This window comes from Agelaius tricolor, unplaced genomic scaffold, assembly GCF_023055355.1.
Source record: "Agelaius tricolor isolate 1412-34295 unplaced genomic scaffold, bAgeTri1.0.p SCAF_1, whole genome shotgun sequence".
NCBI lineage: Eukaryota > Metazoa > Chordata > Aves > Passeriformes > Icteridae > Agelaius > Agelaius tricolor.
In genome coordinates, this window is record NW_027269261.1 from 34159448 (window position 1) to 34187264 (window position 27817).

The window sequence follows — 27817 nt, forward strand, 5'->3', positions numbered from 1 at the left end:
TTTTGGTTTGTGTAGCCCTTTATTAGCAACTAAAATAGAAGATATCTGTTGTACATCACGGGTAGTAACTGACTATACTGGAGTTTTATTATATTCTAATACAGAATCATTTATAAATGCGTTGTTTTCCTTTTTTTTCTTTTATTAAAAAGCTTCCACCCCCTTTTCCCCCCTTTTTCCGTTTACAACTTGCAAAACTATTCTGAAAGCTGAGTATATGTGCACAGGTCTGCAAAGAGTGCAAATTTAGGATATGGTAAATGCTTTACATGTCATATTTTTAAGGACAGTCTACCACCATGCCTTCATAGCCATTATCTTTTCCAAAGAAAAAAAACAACTCTCACAAAAAGCTCAGATACCAGTCTTCCTTCCATTGTCCTAAACAAGAAAGCATTTTTAAATGAGTTGAAACTAAGGAAGGACTACACCTACTAGAAAAGAACAGAGTTCTATTAGTTTGAGGTTTCAGTATACCCAAAGACCAGGGACTGTATCTTTGTAAGGGCTAGGCTGGGACCCCGAATACAGAGTGTGTGCAGGTGCCATCCCTGAGCATTCAGCAGTTCAGTGGACCATAAGTGCTCCAGCTGCATAACTCACTGAGCTGTCTTGCCAGTTTCGACACTGGCTCGACTGAGCATAATTCAAAAATGAAAAGCTCATATTCATTCCATTCTTCTGGAGCTCGTTGATAGCCTGAGGAGAGAAAAAGAGCTGTTTAAAAAAAGGTATCAGTGAAATTACATTTCCTAGGTCTCAAAGGTCCTTGCACCATCTCTCACAAGCTCATGATATAAGCACCTCCCAGTAACTAGTGGATGTAGCCTATTTCTGTGCTGTTTTGTTCACTGACGCTTCCCCCACTACACCGTGTACATCCGTGCAGTTCTCTAAAGCAACACTGAACCTTCCATGATACCTCTTTTGGAAACAATGCTTTCAGTACATTGGGGAATTTATAAAGAAACACAGATGCAACAGAAAGAAGCCTAACACTATTAACACTTTTCAGATTCTATTTCTTCCATCAAGGAGAAAGGAGGTACAAAGATAATTTATTAAAGCATGACAACTGGCAAAAGTGAATGAACAGAACTTAGCTGTGATTCACTGCAAAACTAATAATTATCTGAGGGTAAGAGTTCGGTATATTTGCAGAGTTGTCATAGTACTGAACTTTGCTACATGCATCACTAGTATTGATAATGCTCATACAAACTTTTATGGACTCCACTTTAAAAGGCTCCTTTCTACGTTCTCCATGCAGACTACATTCCCAGTGAATTAAGTTTTCCCTATTAAAAAAATAACATGCTTCCTGTTTCATTGAATTACAGTAAAAATACAGTGAGATTCACTCAAGCAATATGACAAATCTGCAGCACTCCACCAGTGCTGTAAAGCAGCTGCAACCAAATTGAGACAACTAAGTTAAGCCAGGTTTATGTTTGCACTGTATCAGCAAAGCAGAATATGGTAACCAGAAAGTAATCAGAATTCTAACTGCTGTTAATTTGTGAGTCAATGGTGTTCTGCACTAAGCCTCTGTAAGTATATCTCTCACCATATTTTCAAAACTCAAAACCACTGCCAGACATCACAAGGCACTCACAACAGCTAGCTAATAGCAATATAGAGAAAATAAATACACGTTCATAAGTGCTGATTCAAAAAAGTACATACTTCTTCAGGGAGATGGATTAATTTGTTCATTTATTTAGGGCCAAGAGAAAGTGAATGATTGCATTTCATTGAAATTCAAAAGGAATGTGATATCTCATCTCCCTTAGGGAACAGAAAACCCTCAGTCCTTTCAAGAGCTTACATTTGTCTACATGCAAGACACGAAAATCAGAGACCAAATTGAGAACACTTAAAAATAAATTAATTTAAGGCTTAACATTTTAGAACTAAGGAATACTGCAGCAGTATTGTGTTTTACAAATGCAAGCATTTTCCCAGAAGCCGCATTCTTCAATAAATCAACAGTTACTTACATTTAATAGCACTCCAATAGGATGTCTTCCACATATTGTATTATGGTATTTCTTCAAGTAATTGCTAAAAGATACAGGATCTAGCTGCTCTATAATGCTCATACCCTGAAAAAGAATTGATAGCAATAATTACATTACACATTCACAAGAAGGTGTTTATACATCATCTATTTGTTACAACAGAGCAGGAGGAAAACCCCTCTACTTTGTACCAAGGATATCAAAGGAATCTCAGCATGTGAGCTCTAGCTTGTAGTCATCTTGTTTCCATTCCTTGCCAAACTAAAAGTGCAGGACCTGTTCCAGAGTTGTCATTAATCCACAGATCTGTGAAGTTCACATTAAAAAAGTTCTGAAGACTAGTTGATCCCCACCATCCAAGACTGCTTTACTTCCATAAGATTTGGTACAGCTATAACCAGACAAATTTACTAAAAGGGCAAAGCAGGAAGAAGTTGTGCCTCCATCTGCTCTCCCTGGTAACAAAGTTCAGGGCCAAGCACTTGTCTGGGACTTCCAGATGTCCAAAAACCCTAGATAAAACAAACACTATCCATGTGCAATTCACATGCTTAACAAGTGTGATGTATCCCGGACACACCAGGCATGCAAGGCAGTTGATCTGGGCATGGCCTGGCCATTTGCTCAGAGCATAAAAACCAGATCCAGGAAATCTCTAAAGCACTATCAAGTTGGTGCACAACAAAAATGTAAGAACCAGCAGGTGGTGCTTCCACTTTCCAGGAGAAATTCACACATATACATTCTTTCCTCCAAGAAGAGTGAGACCCATGATCCCATGGAGTCATGCTGAGAATACCAGCACACATGTAGAAAACAAAATCTTACACGTATACAAACATTTGCATTCTTAAAAGCAAAAAGAATCCTACAATTCCAGATACAGTCCACTCTTATCCCATCCCATAAAGCAGATCAAACACTATGAAACTAGTATAGAAACAAGTCTAAATCAATTATTGTCTCAGTTTTATCACGGGTTTGCTCTTTGGCCTGTATTAGACTCCATCCCCATCTTTTTCTCCTTTCTCTGAATCACCAGGGAAATAAGCTCCAGACACTCACTAACTCGATAAAATACATAGTTATGCTGCTTCTGTTGGTGAAACAATAAGCTCTTTCTTAGAGACTAGAAAAAAAATATACTTTGCATGGGAATAACTGGAGGTTGATACCAGAAAAGGAGAAAATTTCTTCTATGATTCCTGCATTTGTTCCAGCTCTTTCCCCTGCTTTTGGGTGATAAAAGGAGAAGCCACAATGCAGGAAGCAGTCAGTCTGAAGTCTCCACCTCAAGAGTGAATTTTCCACAACACTCTGCAAGGGCGTTGGCTGATCTGGCACATATCAGCTAATTATTCAGGCTGGATCCCAGCTTACAATGGAGGAGCAGAAGATTCCCAGGAGAGCTGGGAGAATTACTAACAGCAACAATAACCACAACCTTTGTGTACTTTTAAACAGAAACAGACATATGATGAATTCATAAAGAAACACGTTTTGTGGAAAAACAAAACCAAGCTAAGTTGGCCAATTGGTGGTAAGAACTCAGTTTTTCTGGAGTCATGGAGAGAGTGTTTGGACCCCTGGCCAGTAATTTCAGCTGTTAATCACTCCAGATCTACAGAGCCTAAATGAGTGCCAAAAAAATTAATGGTAGCTATTCTCTAACTAGCAGTGATTACATAGACACTGTTGCATTTCCAAAGCGTATCTTTCAACCATCCATTTCCTTGTAGATTGTACATGTCAGTACACAGCTAAAGAAAGCAGAACTAAACTTGACTAAATACTCAAGTGAAACTAAAGATGCATAAGGCACTTAGATACTGAACAGCTCATGAGAATATATTTCACCTGTTTGTAAAACCCTTTCATGACCTTTTAAAACATGAAAATAGCTGCTCCATTGAGAGACTCACTTTACAGCTGTAAATCACTGGAACATACTGGGCAGAGGCATTTGAGCATTTGTCTCAAATGAATGGACATGGATTTATGAGAATGCCAAGTAAGCTTATTTCAATGCACAGTTCAGCACTGCAAAACATTTACAGCTATGCAGCTCATCCCAGAAAATGCTAACAGAGTTCCATACATCAGAGACTGGAGAAAATCTATAGGGAATTGGTACAAACAGATGTCCTATAAGCATTAGGTTGTACTGAACTCTTCAATCTTTTGGATTTAAAAATCATTGTGGCAGAGGAACAAAGACTATCAACCTTGTTTCTCAGTCTAAAATGGTGTTGAGGAACAAAGGAAACATTTTTGCCAGGTTGTGTTTTACAAAAAGCAGAGGTATATGAAGCTAATAATTTTCAGTATTTGAAACAACTCAGCTAGGCATGGCTTAGAACAGAGTTAAAACACATAAAACCCACACGGTACAAGTGTAAGCACAGTTTCACTGCTTATCACATGGTCATTATGGCATCAGGTAGAAATTGCATACCTTAGTTACCCAGATACTGTTAATGGCATCTACAATATCCTAGCACAGTGCACTTAACATGATTACAAAATTACATTTTCAAATAATATTCCTTAATAGGATCAAGTATCTACAAGCCTACAAAAAAACTTTAAAAATAATAACCCCACACATATATCCCAAAACAAACAAACAAAAACCCAATCCAGCAACCAATAGGCTCATTTTATACTATATGCCAATAATGCTTTGTTTGGCTGGTCATGTAAAGTCTGTTATCAGTTATTTCAGTTGTTTCTTCACACTTCAATATCTAAACTAATTGCACTCTAATGGAAGTGGAAACAAACTTGGTCTTAGTACTATCCAGCCCAACTATCTTTGCATGTGTGAGTCACTCAGCCTACATGACAAATAATCACCAGGAAAATTACTGTCGAGGCACAGAGAAGAGAACAGGGACTTGTGCATCCAGGCAGAGACTCAATCTTACATTATGCCCAGCCTAAGAGGCTTTCCCAGGCTGGAGCACTATGGAAGGTCCTGGCTCACTGCAGCAGCACTGCAGAAGCCACCAGAATTCAGCAGGTCATTAGAGGTACCTGAGAAGCCAAGGGGTGCTGAGCATTTTCCTGGACCAAGTACTGGCTATTCTTGCACAGCACTTGTCAGTGCCTGCATTTTCCCCCATCAGCATTCAGGGCACCAAAATCTCCCCATTGACTCAAGTGAGGCATAAAGTATCCCATACCAAATTTATGCTCCTATAAAATGAGCAATGTAGCAGTCAAGATTGAAGTGAGCATTTTCTGTCTAGTCAATCAAAAAGAATTACTCTTCAACAATGTCTTACAAAATACTTCCCCCACTTATATGCAAAAAGATAGTGTGTTTCAGGTTATGGTATATAAACTATTGCACATCAGCTGCTCAGCTACAGCTCCTAATTTGAGGATTATCCCCTAAGGTACCCTTCTAACCACAAGGCTATTTCCCTCCTTTTGCCATTACATCACAAAGTAGGCTGTGGTGACAGTGGTCAGATCAACAATTACCATGGAGAAACTGATGTCTGCCCAGCAATATTTACTACTCTTGTATTTGTTTTATGCTGGAGCCTAATGGCTCTAAACTTCAATGCCCAAAGTATTCAGCAGTTTTCATGCACTAGGTGAGAAAATGCACCTATATGTAAGGTCCAGTCCATTTAAGGAAGAGGCCATCATCCTCTCACAAAGGCATTTCTAAGGAAAATTGATTTCATCTTGCCCCAGAATACCTTCCTGCCCACAATGTGCTCTCCCAACTGCTTTCCTAGTTAGGGCCAATAAAATGAAGCCAGTTTTAGCACAGTTTTGTCTCTATCTTAATGCTGTTTTGTCTGTGTAGAGGCCTACTGCTTACAACAGTACAAGTTTGTTTAGTACGTCAAATCACATGAAAAAATCCAATACTTATCTCTAAGGAAATAAGAAGTAGCCAAGTGAGACATAAAATTGAACAAACTTCCAAAAACTGGAAAAATGTGACAGGGAGATCATTGTGATATTCCTAATAAGATATCTCTGAAAATCACCCAAAACAAAACCTCCTCCATATAGCATCTGAATATGGAGTCATGTGGTCAGATATGGCATGATACAAACAAGCAAAAAATAACCATAGTATGGCTGCTATACAGCAGCATGTTTAGTTTTCAGTTAAACTTCAGATTGAAAAAGTATTTTCATAGTTATTAAACAGTAGACATGATTTTCCATGTTACAAAAAAATGTCACTTCCATTTAGCTGAATAATGACCAAAAGGAAGAGCTAGGGCAGCAATGTATTCCCTAAGAGTAATTAAATGCCAAAGTCCAGTCTTTTCTTCAAGCTTTCACCACAGAAATTAACAAGGGGAAACTAATGTTTGCTAATGCACCATAATCTGCTCTCCTGCAAAAACACTCAAAGCTACTGATGCTGGGATTCTGTAGAAAAAGACTTTTCTTGATAGAGAAGCCTCTCAACTGACTACAAGAATTATTAAAAATGGGATAAACAGAATGAAGGCAAATTATTTACTGTTATTATTTCTATTCCAGTGATGAATAGTAGCAAAACAAAGAGGTTAATTTGTATACACAAGGCAAGAAAGTCTAGAGATGTCTCCAACAGATAGGATTTATTCCTTCAAGATAAGGAAAAAATTAACATACCATGAATAAGAACAGCTCTCTGTTCTAACAGATTCTACAGAAGTTACATAAATGATGCAAACAGTTGTAAAACAAATTTTATGGTTACGTATTTCCAGAAGAATTACTTCTAATCTGTGCCTTAAGTACAGACTTGAACATTAAGTTGTTGGTGTTTTCTTATGTTTAAAAAAATCCTTGGCTCCTCTGACTGCAAAGAAAATGCAACAGAACTGGCATTGGACCTTTATGGATTTAACATTGCTTTCAGCCTTTGGCCAAACCCCAAATGAAGCATGGTGTACTGCTTTTCCCCACCACCTACTACAGAGTAAGGGGCAGGGGGAAGGCTACTCCCAAGGAAACAGTGGCTTTCATTTCCCTGACCAGTGCAATGCCCTACAGCCTTTCCTCTTCCAAAGGGATGTTGCTGAAACCTTTGCATAATCACAATGCTGTTCCTATATGCAGGTATCACAGCAATCAAGCTGGAACTACCACAATTTCCCATGCATAATTCTTATTGCTTTTCAAAAACAGAAGAGGGTATGTAGACAGAAATTACATTACATCAGGGCATTTTAGGTAGGTGAACATGCGTTTTTTTCTTCATTAATTATGCTTACTAATTCATACCCACAATATAATTGTGTGCAGTCAGCAAAATGGAGGATACCAGCTAAAACCAACAGCTAAATTCTTATTGTGGTAAACAAAAGAAAATTATACATTCAATAAAATAGCTAATCTATAATATCTTGTTAGAAAAATTTCTCAAGTGTTCAAAGAAATGGAATGTACAGGAGAAATTTGTTAGTTAGTTCCACCAAATCTGAAAACTTACCATTTTATCTAGGTGCTCAATGGATCTATAAATTTCTCCTTGGGATTCATCATAGTAACTGTAACGGAACCTCTGACCTTGAAACAAAAATCACGTATAAAATAAAAAAGGGAAAAATTGTAGCTAAACCACTCCCTAATACCTACTAAATATTTGAAAGTATAATACTTATAAAGTAGTAATCTTCATTTATTTTATACTTTTTAGCTCCATTGAGGAAATTCTAGGGCAATCATAAAGTAGCAGCCCAGAAGTAAAGGAAAAAAATACATGATGGGTGGCTATATTCCTAAAGAGAAATCGACTATGCAGAACTGACACTGAAGTATCACTAACTGCCTCTTATTGCCTTAGAATCCAATTCTGTAAATTAAGAAGTAAAGCAACATTTCATTTTGCTATCCCTCTTGACAAAGTCAGGCTACTTCTGCTTGCACAACAATACCCACAGTAAATGAAGGTTAAAAGAAAAAATTCATGATAATTCAATAAGCAGTTCTAGATGGGTCATTAGCCACAACTGGACCAGGTCATTCTTATATACACCTTCCACCTACTCCACTTCAAAGATGAGTGAAACATGCACTTAATTAAGCTGAGCAAAGATGACAATGGAAAAAAAGGAAGAAGGTCTGTTGTGTCACATATCTTTCTGAAGCAGTCCCTTTTCCAGCTACTATTACACTTCAAAGAAAAATAAAACTATAAAGCAGGGCAGAAGTCAAGGCTTCTGGAGTCTTTGTAGCTCTGTCACCAAGATGAACTGGGGCAGCACCGGTGAATTGGAATAAATAATCCATCTGCTATCTTACCCAGCAGTAAAACATACAAAACTTATTTCTGTCAGAGGAATGTGGCCATGCCCAGTGAATTTTTGGCTAATTCATTTTGAAAGTTGTTTTGAGGTACTTAAAAGAAGAGTAAAAAGAGCAAGCAACTTCAGGCAATTATTTCATTGCAACAGTAAAGAGATGTATAAAAATCACCATTTATTTCCTCCACTACACTGAAAACACATTATCACATTAATATTTTTTACCTATTATTCCAGATTTTAAAGACTTCTTTAACTTTATGAAGGCATTTAAGTTGCAAAAATGAATTTACCAGAAGTTAAAATGTTGAATGTTTAATAAAATACATTATTTGAAAATAGCTACAAAATATTCAATATACTCTTATAATGAGATATGGAACTTACCCCAATGGCAAAAGTCAGAAGAAACCACAAAGAGATTACTAGGATCAGCTAGGTATTTACTGAAGAGTTTTCCAAATTCCTGCTCTTTTGACTCACTCAGTGCTCCGACCAACACAGGAATAATAGTAAACTCATCCTTATGGCTTATAAGCAAAAGAAAAAAGGTTGTAATTCAAGTAACATCTGAAGCTTTTTCAGGGCTTGCTAACTGAAACTGCAGAATGGTTTAAAAGGTTGCTATTATTTGAAGATAGCATTTTGCAAAGGTCATACTAGGATGTTGTTTTAGAACTTCAAAGTACTTCAATTTCAGAAAACATACACCCCCAAAACCAGTATTTCTCTCTGCTGCAAAGTAAAAATACCAGACAAACAAAAAGAAAAGACAGTGAAATCAGCAATGAAGTAAGAATTAAATTTTCCCTGTATAGATGCTGCATGTTGGGAATTCTCCAAGTAAATGAAACTTATATGAAAATGCTCAACACAGTACCCAGGTATATACTGACACTCTAGGTAAAATTCAAAACACAATGGAAATTTAAACAAAAAAAGGGATGGGGCACATCTTAGGGAAGAAACCCCAACACAGATTGAAAATTTTTATTTAAAGAAAACATCTGAAACAGCAGCTATAAACATACGCCTGATTTCAAAATTAGTATTAAGGCTCTGAACAAACTTAAAATCTCACAGAAAACTATTGGAACTTCTTTCAGAGATGCCTTGAAAAGTGGGGGGAAAAATCAGCTATTGAAAAAAGTTCATGAAAGCATATCTAATATTAATTCTATTAAGTAAATCTGTTTATAAGAGGTGTTATAACTTCATTGTTTAGGTGTTTGCTTTGCTCACAGTTTCAATTACAGCAACTTATCCTAGTCTTTGACCCTCTCCTTACCAAAATTTTTATCAGGGGACAGGGAAGTATGAGCATTATATACACCATAAGGTCTTCTATGCCATAAAATGTATTATTATTTCCTACTGCACTTCACAGCAGCTCCAACATTTAATGCACATAATGTTCATTCTAATTGCAGAAGTAATTAGCCCTAGTACCTTTCCATGGCTTTAGCAGTGTAAGGCAAATGCATTTCAATACTGTGTTCATCTTCATCTGTCTGTAGGGACATGCGCTCAAACATTCCAGTCTTCCACAGTTCTGCATAAACTGAAATGAATTAAAGATCAGGTTTTAGTACTTTCTTCGAAAACTGCTTCAAGTGCAAAAAGCAAGCTATAGTGTACCTTCATCAGAACATACTCACTATAAAAAATTACTTGCCTCCAAGGGCTATCATCATAAACCACTTGTTTCTAAATAAATTCAGAAATAAAATTATGTTCAAGTCATTAAAATATAAACATAATTGATTCAGTTTTAAAAATGTGTTAAATCAGTAACCTAACTAGTTTATTGAAAAATATTTTGTTATGATACAAAATTTAATTCACAAATAAAACATTTGAAACCATACATGCATTTGCCTAGTCAATGAATTTTTATTTTCATAAACTGCCCATTATATGTTTAAAAAAAATTAATCAGATGAGCTATTGCTTGATTTGTTACTTAATTGAATTGCTGATTTTGTTATTTAATTGAATTTATTATTGACTGAATCATGAAATGTAGAGACAGCCACAACTGATTAAGTAGCCCACATTTCTAAGTTATCTTTTCTACTCTCAAGCGTATTTGACAGCATACAGTCATCTCCACATTCTGAAAATTCTCCACTGGATGATGAATTTGATGTAGGGCTGTGCCTCCTTCTCAGCTCCATAAAGGAGCTCTACAGAAAGCAAAGGAAATTCTGCAGGCACTATGTAGAAAGCCTGAATTAGCTTAATCACAGTTACAATGAAACACAGCACATCTGTGCTAATTAGCCTTTCTGAAAAAAGACACTGTATCACTTAGGTATACCTCAAAATACATAAAAGCCAAAATATCAAATTAAACTTCATTGCACTTAGTTCAAAAGACTGGCATTTCATGGAGTCACAGTTTCTAAGTTAGCAAGTTAGAAAGTCACATGCAATCCAAATAAAATCAATTTTTTGTTTCTCTGTTATTCATTTATCAGGAATCATACTCAAATCAACTTAAGAACCTTTATTTCCAGCCAAAACACTTAACATGAGAATGGCAAAGATGTTCAGTGAGTTATTATTTGATGTAATACTTTTGTAGTTTTAAAACCCTGAAGCACACACTCAAAATTGAAAAGATAAGCAAAAACTTCGAATTCTTGCCAGAAGGAAGAGAAACACTATGGTTATGATGTGACCATGTCTGAAACAACCAGGCTCATTCAGAAGTTCATTTTTTGTTGCACTAAACCCAGATGTGCACTTGTACGCCACTTAGAGCAAGGAAGTGCCCAACAAGAAGAAAGTCCCCAGCACTGCAGTACCACAGTCCATAGCCAAGCCTCAGAGAGGTCCAAGCTCTGTAATGCACTTACTCTTTTGGTCAATTCGAAGGTCATACAGAGGTGTTCTGTAAATGTCCACACTGGAAAGTGCACATCGGGAGAGGGGCACGTGATGGGAAGGCCCAAGAATGAAAATTTTTCGGCTGCAACAATTAACAGAAGGCCACAATTTAGACAACTGCAATGTACAGCAACTCAGCTTAGAGTAACAAGTTTAATGGAAGCATACAAAGTAGTACTTTCTCGTGGCTACAGTAGTTTTACTCTCTTGTCAGGAAGACCCCACATCAATCCATGGCCTAATCTTGCTCGGTATGTCAGGCATTATCATGAGATCAGTTCAATTAATGCTCTACCCTTCAATCTCTTAAGCAGGTTATGTATCAGTGGGCACTCATCAGCTAGAAATTTGTCAGACTTCATTCATCTGGAGGCTGAATGCTGTGTTACAGCCACTTAGAATGGATTTTTGAACTCTCTCATTGAATCAACACGACCTTCAGCTACTCACCACCTTCAATAAATACAGGATCAAATAACAATTATGAGTTTATCATCTACTCAGAGTTTTTCCACTTATTTACTTGATTAGCCTTACTTTTCACTAAATTAAATTTAATGTCCTTCTCAAATGCTGGGTTTATGTTCTTACATGTTATGGTTTTTTTGCTGTTGCATCAACAACAGAGACTTGGACCAGAACATTCATAGCTTTAGCTGATACTGCAACCTTTTACATGTCATCATGACATCATTATTTCATCAGATCCTCAGTTCCTGGCTCTTGGTTAGATATTAAGCATCTCCTGCCACAGGACTTAAAAGAAAAAGTGAAAAAAAATATAGGCAATTCAGCTTTTCATATTTAGGATTATATAGTCTTGTTTCTGGCACTGAATTAAAGGGGTGGGAGATATGTAAAGTTCTGAGGGTTTGGGTTTTTTTAATCCCTTACACAGGGAGTGCTATAACAAGGTACACTAAAACACAAACTTCCTGCAAAGCTAATAAAAAACAAATATTCAAATATGCAATTTAGCAGTTTAGCTCAAAGATGAATTCTAAATATCCCATGCAGTAAAAAACAAATGATCCAGCAAGTTCAACAACTCCTTATCAGGGAACAGCTTGTTCCAGAAATTTTACAGGAACTAGTTATCTGTCATTCCATGAGCTATTTTCACATCATTTGCAATAGCTTAGAAAGAACTAAAACCATTGTCTTTGAAGAGTATTACAGCATGTTATCTTATGAACAACTGGTAAGCCTAGACAGTTTTTACTTAGCATTGCAAAATACATACTTTGAATAAACACTGGAGACATTTTAAATTTTTGTCATAAAAAAAATGTTGCAGTCAGCAGAACATAAAAATTATTTTCCTTTACCCAAAAATAACTGGATTCAAATTTTCAGAGGCAGACACAGACCAGCATGTTGGTTGGTTGTTTTTGTTGTTTTTTTTTTTTTTTTACTTTTTCCTTTTTTAAACTTCTTAGAAACAGAAGTCCATTTTAAATTATTAGCACAAATAACTTTGATAAACACACTGGTCACTTCCTCCACCACAGAAGAGAATCCTGGCAGTATTCAGCCCATAATCCTGCACTAAAAAACCAATGCAGAATTATGGTGAAGTATTTTAATTGACTTAATAAAACAAACAAAACCTCCCAACAAAAACAACAACAACAACAACAACAAAAAAAAAAACAACAAAAAAACAAAAAAACAAAAAACCAAAAAAACAAAAAAACCCAACCCCAAAACAAAAAGCCAAAAAACCCAACAAAACCAGTTTGGGCTTTTATAAAAGCAGTGGAACATCAGTAATAAACTGAAAAGTCTTTAATCCCTCCCTTGTAAATAGTTAATTACCAATTATTTTAACAATATTCCTTTTTTCCCCCTTTTGTAACATCCAATTTGAACATTTATGATGTTAAAACAGAAGTGATGCATAGAAGGCTAAAAAGAATACAAAATTAAAATGTAAGTACTTCAAGATGTAAGAATGTAACAAGAACATTCCACTCATCAGAGAATTGCAACCTCAGGGTCTTAGGCTCTGTAAAGAAAGCTGTAATACTCACGTGATATTGGGATCCACTTGTTTGTAAGCATGGGCTGCACAAGATCCACAATAGGTATATCCTGCATGGCTGCAAACCAAAGTACACAAAATGATAGGATTTACATATTGCTCAACATCTTAAATATGTTGATATTCAGTGTTAATCTCTCAGGACTTTTTTTTGTCCCCAGTGAACTAGAAATTTTAAGAGTGATCCAAAACTTCTGAAAGAGAAAGAAAGTGCTGCTGCAGTATTGATCACACAAGACATGTATTTGTTGAAGAACTGGCAATGACCATTTATTGATCAGTTAAACTATCAGTGACCACTGAACAGTCAGGAAACCCCCAGATGAAAGGACCTTCTCTTACCTGTAAAGGATATATGCAGGCTGCACAACTGCCTGTTATCAGAAGCTCATGATAATGCTAACAGTGCAGCCAGTGAACAAGGGAGTGGCAAACTGGCAAACTACTGGAGAAAGCTCTTCCAACTACACTCCAGTAAGTGAATATAATGACAGTAGAGGGGTCTTGGCAAAGAGAGAACTACATGTAACAGCAGATAAAGAGAGAATAAAAATGCTCTGTCATTAAGACTAACTTAGCAACAGAATGAACAAGCACATGGAAAAGAGTGGAAGGCAGCATGCTATCTTTTACTGCAGGGAATAAGCTACATGCTTCACCATTTCCCATCAGTCTGGCATGGTCCTTTCTCAACCTCTGCTCCTGTGTGTGGTCCAAGACAATTTATAATTATTTTGACTAGTTGTTTCAAATATTGCCTTCAAATCTGAAGACCCATTTTCTTCAAGCCCATGAAAATGAGTGAAAATTCACATTACACTGCTAAAAGCATTAATTTCATAGAATATTCATTCCTAGAGTCCCAGGTAAAGTGGCAGAAAATGGCTCCTAGTCACTCAGCAGTATGCCCACAGCACAGCTTTACACAATGACACTGAGAATGATGCAGGCTGCAAGCCCTGAGGTATACAGGATGCTTGAAGATACAAGTTCCCATTGACAGCACTGAAGGATTTTACATGTATTTATATGTATGTATGCTCAGATACATTTATATTCATCCACAGACTGATACCTGGAGCAAGTTACCTTCAAAATGACCCTGGGATTTTACTTCATCACTTACCCCACTCATTGTAAAGAGCTCAGAAAGGTACTACTAACATACATGCTAAGGGGGGAAACATGAGACCAAAACCTCACAAATGGGCAAGGTATGTTATTAGACAATGTCAAAAGAGTCTGCTGAAATGTTCCCTCTGCTACAGGCTTCTTCCATCTACCACAAAAATATTAAGCATATCCCATTTCAGAGGTGGTAAAAAAAGGGCACAGTTAACAAAAAAACATGGTGAGATCAAAGGAAGATCCCAACCAATTCTGGAAAAAGAACCAAACTCCATAATCTGCAGCTGAAAGGTCTCCTGACATTCCTGTAAGAAAGACTAAGGCAGATAATTTCTTTTGGGACAATTTCTTTTGGGACAATTTCTTTTGCACACTCAATACTATTATGTAATACTTCAAACATTATGACAATGCTATGTTAGCATAGGACAAGCATCATATTTAAGGTGCTTTTTCCAGTGTTTCCTTCCAACTCAATTACTTGGAATGACAAACATACTTTTGTCATTACAGGTCTCAGCTATCTACAAGAAATTGAATTCTCCCTAAATAGTTCAGATGATCTCTATTTTACCTGTGGACAAATAGCTCAAACAAAACCAAACTAAACAAAAGTAAACCATTTTGGATAGTTGAATAGTGTTTAATTTCTTTTGGCTTTTAAGCTCTGCTAAATTTTATTTAGAGGCTGTGTGGGAATGCACCAGTTTTGCTTACTTTGTTTTGGAGTTGGTTTTTTTATTCTGTTATTGGAGGGGTTTTGTTTTTCTCATTAATATAACTCTTACCCATCTTACTGGGTCACAAACAAATATTATGAGTCCATCAGCAAAAGCAAGCTAATCATACACCCAAACGTGCACAGATTTCTGCCATTCTATGCTATATCCAAAATACTTATTTAGAAACCATACAACCCTTCTTTCAGCTAAATACTAGCTTTAATCAGTTTCCAAAATCGCCAGAAAAAGAAAGAGCATTTAAAGAAGTATTTGATATAGTGAACTTCTGTTTCATACTTACGGTGCAATAATGGCTCTTGCAGGTCTTTTTGTGGACTGCACTTGAGAAAGCCAACCTTCTAGCTGTGCATTCAGCTGGGGTCCTGTGAAGAGACATGGAAATATTGAAGCCATAAAAGAACCTAATACATCTCAAAAATTTACAAATAAAGCTGGAAAGTCCGGCAGATTTAAAAGTCATCTTAAACATTCAAAGCTGGGTTTAAATCTAAAAACAAACAAACAGAAAAAACCATTCCCCCAAAATACCCAATGCAACAACAAAAAGCAACCCCAACCCTGTAAGGTTGAAGGTTACCATAGGAAAGTTTCAACCTCCTGGCCTGGAAGTTCATTTATTGCACATTCAAACACACACTTATTGTTTCCTTCTCTGTGAGGACTAATGAACACACCACTTCCCCATTTGAAAGAATGGCTGCTGATTTCAAAAGAATCGCGGACAGATGATTGTTTCCTCTCATAACTGAACTTGCAGAATTCAGAAGTAAAAAGTTATGATCTTGATCAAGAGAGCCCAATATGAGAAGATGCCATAATATGAGGCCTGATGCTTGCATGATAGCCAATGACTATGGTAATAAATCCTTTATTAAGCAAGTAGAAGAGCATAATACAAAACATTGTAACCTGGAAAATGTGTAAATGCACAGGAAAAAGCTAAAAGTGAAAAGACATTATGCTTATCCTAACACCTTAACAACTTCTGGTCATTCAACATATACTACAAGTATGTGATCACTTAGTTGACATTAACTTTGATAACTGGCCAATCCAGAATTTCATTTTTTAAGCTAAGTTCTGTACCTCAACAAGTAGCAAATATTCTTAATTCAATCACCTGACAGATGATAAAAAAAGCCTTCTAGAAATACAACATTAAAAAAACCAAACCAAACAAGCCACATTTTGATTATTTCCCATCACAAGAAAACTTTCTAGTGTTAAGCTATCCTTCAGGAAGCAAGTCTGGCAAATACAGTACAACATTCTTTCTTATTAAAGAAAGAATATATATATATATAATATATATATATATTTCAAGAAAATCTCATTCAGCTGCTATTGTTACAAGTAACATAGCATTAACAAAGAAAATAGATGCACTTTTTTCAGCTCCTACTATGCTTTTGACAAAACTCTATGCCAGCAGAGCTTATCTGTAAAGTATGGTGCAGCAAGCTGCTTTTCTTCTTCCATGCACGTTGTAGATCTTTGTATCTTCCCCATGCAGGTGTTGAACTACCAACTGCCAGTGGAAGTCAAAACCAAATTAAACTACCTGAAGCCATTTCACAGATACATTCCAAAAAGCCCTGACAAGGGCTGACAGCTCTCCAAAAGGCTGACAAGAACCACAGAGAATGAGAGAAAAGGTGTCAACTTTTGCAGAATCCAATCAGTCCCTGACCAGGGATAGTCAAAAAACTTTCTCTAGAAAATGCAGACATGAAGGGTAGAGGTGTTGAAGCCATTAGTTTTTATACAAAACTTAAATCCATGTCTCCTTGAAAAAGGACACCTTCTGTAGCTGTGAAGAGCCCTACCTTCTTACACGAAGGAAGAAAGCAAGTGCAGCACCATTTTCCTAAATCTTCTATTACACCTTAAAAGCCTTAGTTACTGTCTACAACTCTAACAAGGTGAAAGAGTGACAGAGTAGCTGCTGTCAATCACATAATGCAGTGACTTTGTGAAATGATGGAATTGTTATAAAAATTCCACTGCATACCAATTTTGTTCTGCTGCTTGTGTTGTTTGGAGAAATTACAAGCAGTGATGTGCAATAGAGATAAGCATAATGACATATTACAAAATGGAAGCTATTGGGGAAGCTAAGTAAAAATATTAGAAGGAAGGTGAAAATAGAGGGTCTCTATTTTCACCCTCCTTCTAAGATAATAGGAGACTAACAAAACAGTACACTTTTACAGTATTACCACTTTTATTTGTTATATATTTAAGTGAAGAAACAAATCACCTAAAAAATGTTTTTACTTCCTAATTCTCCCAAAATATGTAGAAAGATAAAATACTTTTTGAATTAAGCTCTTTAGGAGGACACTTTTTTCCCCCAACACTGACTACCGAGACTTAGACATTACGTTGCCCCACCTGACCTGTTCTCCTCAAAGAAGAGGATTCATAGGCAACACAATTGCAAAAGGGTCAGAATTTGGTAAACCAAGGGGAACTCTTCCTCTGCAAGGCACTGTGCTAAGCCCTCCTCCATCCCTTCTTTAGCAAGGGTTTTTCACTAAGGATGTGGTGAAGGCGATTTGCCCTCAGTTGAGATAAATCAGGTAACTTGCTGAACAGTTTAAAGACAAAGGTCAAAACATCTGGTAATATCCTAAAATGTCATGATTGGTCAAATCCGACTAAAACTTCTGATCTTACAGTGTGGAAGTGGAGTAAGATGCCCAGGTTTGCTTAGTCTGCTACTACAGACACACACTCTAACAAAATAACATTTTCTTCCTAGAGGCAGTAAAATAACAGATCTGTATGACCCAAGGGATGAAACTTTTAAGTGCTTACTTAAGGACCAAGTAACACATCTGCTTTCAGATTTTTTCCCTCTAATGCCAAGTATAAGGTGCCTGTTTAAATAATTAATTTTGACCTAATATAAACTTTCATTTCAACTTATACTTATCTGCACTATTTTAATAAAATATGCAATCAAATTTCTCTCTCCAGAGAACTAACAGAGAGAGAATGGAGAGTACAACATATCCATGACCTTTTAGCTACAAAAAAAAAAAAAAAAAAACAAAAAAAGCGGGAAAACATTGCCACCCAGGGAATAATTAACACAAAGACATCTGGTAGTGACTCAGATAAGTTCATCACCCCAATTTACAGCTGTGATGGTCCAGACTCTATAGGTTAAGCCAAGCAAACAGCACTCAGGTGAATTCACAAAAGTATAGCCTACCTGCAGCTTCTTATGCTTACAAATACTTTAAGGGGGATACTCTAGAACTGTAATTTTCTTGTTACCAAATTAGGACCAACTTTTTCTTGAACTGTTCAGAGAAGTTTTTCTCCCAATTTCTCAAACATGAGGATGCTTAAAGCTAAAGTCAAAATACTTGAATTTGTTATACAAAATATAAATAAACCCACACTATCACAGTAGCTGTGCTCTGCCATATGGAATTGTATTATAGTACATGAGTAACTTCCTCATAAAGAAGTTTTGTTCATATTTAAATGAAGCTTAACTGGAAAAACAGTCATCAAGACAATCCAGTGAATGTGTAGCTGACCAGCACGGACAGTGAACAGCACTGCCATCCATGAATCCCCTTGCTGTTGTGGTTGGAAGTAAAATAGGCCCCAGCTCCTTGAACCTCAGGTGGAAAGCTCATCTTGGGAAAGCTGGCAGGATGAGAGCAACAGGGATTTTAAGGCTAACCCAGACAGAAGGGCAGAAAACCTTATGGATGCAATTTCTGGATGCAACAATCAGTATACTTTAGCATTAATACTGTAAGATCAGACCTTTCAGTGATCAAAAGAAGGTTAAGCAGCAAAATATGAGCTTCACTGAAGTCCGTAACAGTAGGATCCGCATTTCAAACCTGTGAAGTCAGGTATAAACATAGGTGTGTAACTAAAGATTTCTGACATTATCTATGGATATTTCACATCCTGTTTTGTTTTGAAAATCAGTAGAAGTAATGCCAAGGTTTAAAATAATTGCAAGCACAGACCAAGTCTCCACTAGGCAAATTTAGGGAAACAGGCAGCATTTATTCAATTATCTTGCCTAAAAGGACAGCTTATTTTAACAATAAACATTATCCCATCACAAAGCTCTAGAGTAAGTAAGAAAGAATCCTTCCACATTGCTCGCATGCCATTGTCACCCAGGGAATAATAACACAAAGACATCTGGTAGTGACTCAGATAAGTTCATCACCCCAATTTACAGCTGTGATGGTCCAGACACTATAGGTTAAACCAAACCAGCACATTTGTTCCACAGCCAACCTCACCTTGTCGGTGAGGCTGAAGTGCTTATATGCCAAGTGTCAACACAATGTAATGGCATTCTGCTCCTTTTCCTGCAGCCAACATTACACACACAAAACATACTTCTTCAGACTGTCAGGGAAGACTCAGTGTTTGCTCTGAATCCTCAGTCTCAGTGAATACTTTTTTTTACTGGAAGAGCATAAACCTCAATCAAAATTTAGAGCAGTGCCAGGGAAAACTGCTCAGGTCCCCCTAGGCTGCAGGTGTACAGCACTCGCAGCAAGGCAAGTAATGCTGGAGCACAGTGACAGTAACACTGCAGTCCCCAGCATTGACAGCCTTTACCTGTGCAAGAATGTCCCCTACCTATAGGAGCCACCATCCCCTTCTTTGAGTCTTTCACTTTTAAACTACCTTTTCCTATTGATGAGAAAAGTCTACACCTCAAAAATGCTTCTAATAAATATTACAACATGTGTGGTAAGAAGTAAGTTTTTACTCATGTAGAGTGTTCGAAAAAATCAAAGTAATAGCAAAACCCTGTGGGCTGGCAGACAATTAGGTTAGTAACTGGAACTAAGGGAACTCCTTTCTTCACAATTCCAAAAGTGAATCTGAAACACACATTAAATTGTTAGGCAGACTGAAATCTGAAATGTGACAGAGGACCAACAGTTAAAATTGCATAAAGTGTAAAGATTTTTCAAAACACACAGACCACACTTGAAAAAAAAAAAACAAACCTGTTTCTCAATGCAACAAAAGCCATATCCTTGAATAAATAATAAGCTTTAGCTATGCAAAGACTGGGATTTGTCAGGAATAGAAGGTGACATCCAACAACTCATGTTAATGGGCACATTCTCCACTGCTAGCATATACTCTCCTCCAATACTGATAAAATGGCGAAATCAGACTATAGGCAACGCAGAAATTTACTAATGCAAACAAGAACCTAGGGGAAAATTAAGACACAAATAGAGATTACACCAATGCCACATTAATTCCTATTTATATACATTGTAAGATGGAGCTAAAACTGCAAGTAGTGCTTGAATGGGGGAAAATAAAACTGAAGCCACAACAGAAACACGGAAACAAATATCAAAATCTGCTTTGGTGGCAGTTCTTACTTGTATGCCTCAGTTCTCCAGTACTCAACTAGTTATTGATTTTCCTTTACTGAAAGTTGGCAGAAATGTAAAAAGTCAAAATATAACACCACTCATTAAGAATATCAACCAACACGTACCTACCTAGCTTCCTTAAAAAACCTTAGTACCCAGGTCATTCGGAGATCCAAACAAATGACATTCTGTTCCAAACCTCTTAAAATTATTTTAGCTCTAACACACACTAAATGTAAATGAGATTTGTGAAAGTGTGCACTAAGTGATACTTGCAGGCCTATTTTAATGATACCAGAACTACACCAAATATAAAACTCTTTTTCAATTCCAACTGTACAGTGAAAGTTGAATCTACATTCCTTTTTTGAAGTATGTTGATTTTGACAGGATTTAAGTGATTCAGCTAGAAATAATAGCCTAGAAATTGTATTTCAAATTATTCCAGTAAGCTTTTTCAGTATACAATGCTAAATAATACAGTCTGCATATTAATGCTGTGTTCCATGTTTAATTCATAAAAGAGTCAGTAATGACACATCCAGTTTCCCCCTAAAAAGCCTAAAAAAAGATAAACGACCGAAGGGAGAGAGATATTACATTTGGTATTTAACATTGCAAAGCAAATACTTAATGAATTCGTAAGACACTATGATTAGTTGTTCACAGATTGCAAGGTAAGAACTTAAGTTAACAGCTGTATTTGTAATGCTTCAGCTAATGTCACAACATTAAGATTTCATGATCAGTACATTAATTATCCTGCTACTGCAGAAAGCTCCCTTCACTACAAGAGATCATAGAATTATTCAAGCTGGAAAAGACCTTTGAGATCCTAGAATTCAACCATAAGCCTAACACTGTCAAGCTCACCACTAAACCACATCTCATTTCAGTGACCCCCACACGCTTTTTCCATGTTTTCCTGGATCCATTTGTCTATGATCATCTACAAACAACGTGATGATTCACTACTTCTACATAAAGTTTATGAACGAACTGTGATGAGTTATTCCAGTTTTGGGGAGTATGCCAGGGTTCTTGGCATGCCACAGTAAACCGCTTTTATAGACTCTTCTACGGCATAGAGAACATCTTTCTCAAGCCCTCGTCTGCATTCCCAGTCTGAACCACACAGAGTCACATGTGATTCCCTTCTGACCACTTCAGCTGCTGCAGAGACCCATATCCAGCACACTACAGAGAAGAGATTCTGCCCTAAGTTACGGTGGGATGAAGCCACTCAGGGTCAGTGAACCCAGCAGCAGCATCTGCCCTCAGAAACTGTGGGCAGCGGGCCTGAGGAATGGATTACACATATTCAGCAACACCACAGCAAAGCAGGAACAGCTGTAACTGATGTACACACTTTCTCTAATGCTGATGAGAAGTTCCAGCTCGTGCCAACAAGCATACAAAGGCTGGATTACAGCACTGTTCGTTAAAATGAAGAGTCATCCTCATTTCACTCCTCAGGGCCCCCAAGCCCCATAAGGCACAAATGAGAACAGTTTTACTATCTCAGAATCACACTGCTATTGCACCTTGAAGTTGCCTACCTCACAGAGTAAGTGGGTTTTGACATCAGAAAAAACAGTATTTAGTACAAAGGCAGTAAAAAAGCCTTAATTCTGATCTTACTGGGGATTACAAAGGAATAGAAGGGGTTGCAAATGTGAGAAAATAGTGGCCAACTTTGAGGGAAATGCAACTTCTGAACTGATCATTCATGGCACACAATTGCCTTTTCATTTATTTTCTGGTCTGCTGAAGTTCTTCAAAGCATTATACTTTCCTGCTGATCTACACACCATCACGCAGACTTTTGCCCAAAAGACAAGGTTGAAACATTGCTGGCAGTACAACAGCCAGTTATTAGAGAGTTCTAGCATTTCTTGTCCAAACAAGTTAGAAGCTTAATCCCTACAAACAGTAGCAACAAGATGTCAGTGCCTACCTCCTTTGGGGTTCTTTTGCTGACAAGCTAGGGCAGCAGAAACACAAGTGCACCATTAAGCTTGAAGTCTCCTCAAATATTTACTGGCCATTTACTCGGCTCATCATAAAAAAAAAAAAAAAAAAAGCATTCAAGACAATGAGTACAATGGTGTTTCAAGTCGACACAGCAATTACTCTGCCAACTCACATTTGCATTAATAAGCTTATGGAAATTAAGGTTCTCCTAGTTCAAGCAAGTTGGCACAGGCTAACAGCACACCTCTGGCCACTATGGTTTGGTCAGGGAAAGCAGAGAAATAAGCCCTAACTAATTGAACAAACTTGTTTTGCAGGGCAAGTTTCACATCATGGAGTATTGTTATTCACACACACTCTCAATTTGATTTTTACTCCTGTGACCTGGAAGAGCCTACTAAAACCCTTCACGTTTTACCTGTATCACCATGCTACTGACTGGGGAAAAGCTGAAACAAGAACTCTTATCACACATGTTAATAAGGAGCAGCACAGTACTCAGTCAGCACTTCAGGGGCCAGACAAGGGAGGCCAGCTGTGGGCCCATAAGCCATGTTCAGCATCATAATGTGATATCTCACTTGTCATGACATGCTACAGAGGAAACAAAAAGACACACATAGCTAATGTTTATTTCCATTTCAGAAGCATATGGATTAATTTCCCACAACAATAACTGCCCAGCACCTACTGAATCTGCTCATATTGAAGAATAAACACACCTATCCTGCAAACAGTCCATGCTCAGGATAGCATGTCATTTCCATTGCATTTCATCTGCTCTTTTGTATCTAGGAATGTGTCTGCCAGCATTCAAAGTCACTGAAAATTATGCCATTTTTGTTTCAAGTTGTCCTTAATCTTCCTCTTCCACCTGCTGGTTAAAAATCAATTTCTCAAGACGTCTGGATACTAGGTGGTTGAATTAACACAGCGGGACCGGGACTTCCTTCCGAAAATAAATGTGAATGTACTATTTTTCACCACACAAGAGTGATATTTTATTTTTTTTTAAACAATCTACATGACAGCAGTGCTGTGTGTTGTTTTTATTTACATTGTACACTTTTATCTAAATTCTGCAAATGTTTTCAGTGGCCAGCATACACCAAGCTGCTAGTCCACAAAAGCAATGGCATGTCATATACCATTAACTTTTTTTAATAGCAGACATGCAGATGAAGCTCTGCAAGTAAGGAACAAGGTTGTTTAGACCAGTGACCTACTATCAGCAATGGGCACAGCACAGTTTCAGTCTGGAAGCTCAGTTGTAAAGCTTTCCATGCTCAGTGGTGCTGCTAAGTAGGAGGAGGAACTGACCAGACTTCACTGTTCTGTTTGCTGCCAATCAATGCTCCAGAGGTATACACCTCAAGTTCATTAAGGTCCTGCACTGACTGATGTGGAATGAACATTACCTTTCCTCTAGAATTCTTGGTGTGGGGAAAGAGATGACAAACATTTTGGTTTGAACTGTCATACTGAACTCACCTACTGAAACTCCTTGAAGACCTTAATTTTTAGATTTTTTTGTTTTCACAACAGCACACAATGAAGAACACATGGGAAGTGAAATGCTACAACATCATGGTGAAGTTCATCTTCCACTTCTTGTCCCCTTCTCAGCTTTACTGAGTAGGAAGCAGTGAGCTTTCTCCCTGGGACCTAACTTTCCCTCTAACACAAAGTTGTTTACTAAGATGAAACATTCTAAGGTGTGAAACATATCTGGATGTGCATAATTGCCCAGCCAGTCCCACCTGCTCTACAGCATTCATTAGCATCGTACAAGTAGGTGGTGTAATCATACTAGAGTGCATGTTTATATTTTCCAAGGCAGAACCTAAGCAGTGCACATCCCATGGCTGGAGAAAATGATGGAGCAATGGTCTATTTTCAGCTGAAGCAATTGATGCCCCGTGGAAATGAGCAGCTCTAAAGACAAGAAGTGGCATTTCTTCCAAACCCTCTTACACACGTTGCATTGACCGTCCCTGAAGAGTAGCAGCTCCTTCTTGGTTGTGGCTTCATTTGTGATATTGCTGCCATTCCTGGAGTGCAGGAGACACCTAAATGGGTTCTTCACTTTAGCAGTAAACCCCCTCCCAAGCACAGGATGCCATGCATCATCCTGGATGGTGTGTTGACATTTTAGCCCTAGGTACCAGGCACCTCAGGATAAACTACCACTTAAAAACCTTATCCTCACTCAACCCTTTTAAAAATGCTTTCAGATGTAAAGATTTTGAACCTATCTGTAAAAAAATCACATTTCTCATGACCCTTTCAGATAGATATTCTTAATTACAGAACAAGATGAGGGGCAGGGCATCCACTCACCCTGTGTAGTCAAACTCAGCTCTGTAGTAGGAGAGCAGTTTGGAGGAAAGGGGAAGCTCAAACGCTAACCAGTTTATACATAACACAGCAAATCGCTTCTGGGCCGAGACAGGAGCACCAACAACAGAGGAGGCAGGAGGACTTGAAAAGACAATCCCCAGAGATCCATGGGAACACACTGAAGAATTATCACAATTCAAACTAATCCCTGCCTCAGCTCCAGCCTTGAAGCTATGCAGGCTGAAAACACATGGTAAAATCCACTTTCTTCAAGTAGTACAATTGAGGAGACTACGTTATAAGTTTGAAGTAGCAGCTGACATGTGAGTCTGGCCTGAAATACAGGAAGATTTTAAGTTAAATCTACGATGAACACACAGCCTCTTGGTCCCCATTTGTTTTCTCTTGAGTTTTGATGGACCTTCCTAAATGGCACATAAAATTATTTATTTATTATTTATTGCTTTCAAGCAATAAATAATAGGTAGTCCTTGTCTTGCTGAACAGGCACAATTCCTGCTCTCACACGCCCAGTGCAAACAGCAGAAGAGAGTTCTGTAGCAAGACACATAATATTTCTTGCTCATTTAAGGAAAAACATTTCCAAAATCCCCAGATTATGCAACATCAACCACTTACCCCCACCATACACACTGTAACAATTTAACTTGTCACAAGCACAGCTGTCATAATTCATTAGTACAACATGATTCAGTTTGGGTTTTTTTTTTCATGCAGTGGGTCTGGGCAACCATCCCACATCTCCTCAATAAGCAACTGCCAGAGGGCTGCCCAAAAGCAATGGGAGTAACATGCTTCTGGATGTCCTACTACAAACAACTAGTACTGGCCAAACTAGTTACACACACTTACCACAGCGTAGTCTAACTAAATTATGCACTGCATTTTCACAGAGAAGAAAACAGTCAAACACAGTATCCATGCCTCATAAATTATTTTTAAAAAATTAAAATTCTTATTTCCTAGTATCCAGTAATAACTTGACATGAAGTCCGATACCAAACAAATGACAAAATTTGTGTGTAAGGTTATGTAGCCATTCCATATCGCAGATTAGTTTTCTGCCTTACTCATAAATGAAAATATAAATTGCAGGACCAAGGTGATTACCACAAAGCTCTGATGTTTTGATGTCTTTGCACATAATTAAATCTATACCTTTGACACAATTTTGTATATTTTCTGTAAATGGAGTACTATCTACCTTTCTAGATCATTGGAAATAAACGTAGTTGCAAGCTGCACAAAGATTTGAGGCCAGTTTTGTCACGGACACAAGAATTATGTTTAGAATATTAAGCTCAGAAAGCAAACAATCATCCTCTATTGTTGTCTCGAAAATGCCTACCCAACCATTTGAAGCTCAGCTACTTATCACACAATCCACCTCTTGCTGTGTTTCCCTCTTCTCTGTATTTCTTTACTTCCCTTTCATTTTTGCCTCATACCTCGTTCATCAATTTATGGAGGAGAGGGGAAACCACATGTATTTCAGCCAAGAGAAGCGTATGACTTGTCACATCCAATTCTTAGATGTTAATTTAGGATGCTGAATGCAACATTTCAGTGTTTGGTTTGGTTTATTTTCAATTGTACCCCCCATCCCTCTGAACTGCTCATTACAACAGCCTCTTGTTCATCTGAGCTCGTTCACCTGCAGTTTTGTAATCATCTTTACTCGCGGGGCCAGTAAAAGAACATCCCTTACAAATCTTATTAACAGCTCTGAAAGGACAAACGTGCATCCTTTTCACAAAGGCGGTTCTGCCCCAAAACCGAACAAAACTTATCTCCAAATATATGTGCTATCAAGCCATTATTACGTGTTTCTGCACTTTTTTGGCGTGGGCGAGGGGAGCGGTAGCTCGCCCTCCAATGCACCACGTTTTTCTTCTATTCTTCTTCTGCAAGTACCACATGTTTAAATGGACAGAGCCACTTTGCGCTATTGCCTAGTAACTTTTCACTCCTTCTAAAGAAAGCGCTAGGGAAGGAAAAATAGAAGGTTTCCTTGGACTGCAAAAAGAGAAACAGATCTCCCTATTTTCATACCTCGACAAGAAGTAAAATAAAACTCCCTATTTTCACACCTTCTCCCCTGCCTTCTAACCCCAGACGGGCGGTATTTTCTCATGGAATTAACAGAACAAAACCAATAAACCCCGGGAGCAGCTGAAAATACTGAAATCCGCCCGTGTGCTCTGACAGAGAGCAGCACTCGGTGCGAAGCACAGCCCCGGGCAGGCTTCAGCCCCGCTACCGTGACACACGGCGGAGCAGCGGCGAGGCGCGGCTGCCGGGCAGGGCGGGCACAGGAGGCGCAGCCGGGGGCCCGATCCATCCCCGGCGACGGCCAAACGCGGGGTTCCGCCGAGCGGCGCCGCTGCAAGTAGCGGGGCGGGAGGAGAGGGGCAGCGGCGGCCGGCAGGTGCGTTCGGGGGCTCGGCGGCACCCCGTGCCCAGCCCTGCCCGCTCCCCGCCGCGGCCGGGCCCGGCAGCCCCCAACCCCCGCCCGCCATGTGCCGGCGGGGGCGGAGCCGGCGGCCCCTCCCCGCGCCCGGTACCGGCCCCGGCGGCCCCAAAGTGCTGATTCAGCCCCCGCCGCCCGCTCCCCGCTCCCGGCGGCGGTACCTGAGGCCGTGTACCAGCTGCCGGCGTGGCTGGCCTCCCGGCAGAGCACCCGGTTGGACATCTTGGAGCCGGAGCCGCCTATGATGTTCGGGGGGGGCGCTGGGGGACGGGCCCGCCCGCGGCGGCGGCGGCGGCGGCGGCGCTGCTCCCCCTCCTCCTCCCCCGGCACGGCCCGGGCCCCGCGGGCGGAGGCGGCGCTGCCGGGGCGGCGCGGGCCGGGGGCGCGGGGCCGGGCGGGGTCGCGGGGGGGGGGACGCGGGGACAGAGCTCGAAGCCGCCGCCGCCAACTCCGCGCCGGCGGGTGGGGGGGCGCGGAGAGAAGGAGGCCGCGGCCGCAGCTGGGTTTGGCCCCACTCGGCTC

The 27817-nt window shown here is 38.8% G+C and overlaps 1 protein-coding gene across 1 annotated transcript; it reads right to left on the bottom strand.

The window, feature by feature from the left end:
• MEMO1 (mediator of cell motility 1) lies at positions 1-27817 on the bottom strand. Its single transcript, XM_071429323.1, has 9 exons — positions 27457-27817; positions 15378-15459; positions 13216-13284; positions 11152-11264; positions 9740-9851; positions 8678-8820; positions 7477-7553; positions 2001-2105; positions 1-699 (listed from the first exon to the last, which is right to left on the bottom strand). Exons 1-9 carry the CDS (start codon positions 27515-27517, stop codon positions 568-570), a joined length of 894 nt encoding a protein of 297 aa, XP_071285424.1. The 5' UTR covers positions 27518-27817; the 3' UTR covers positions 1-567.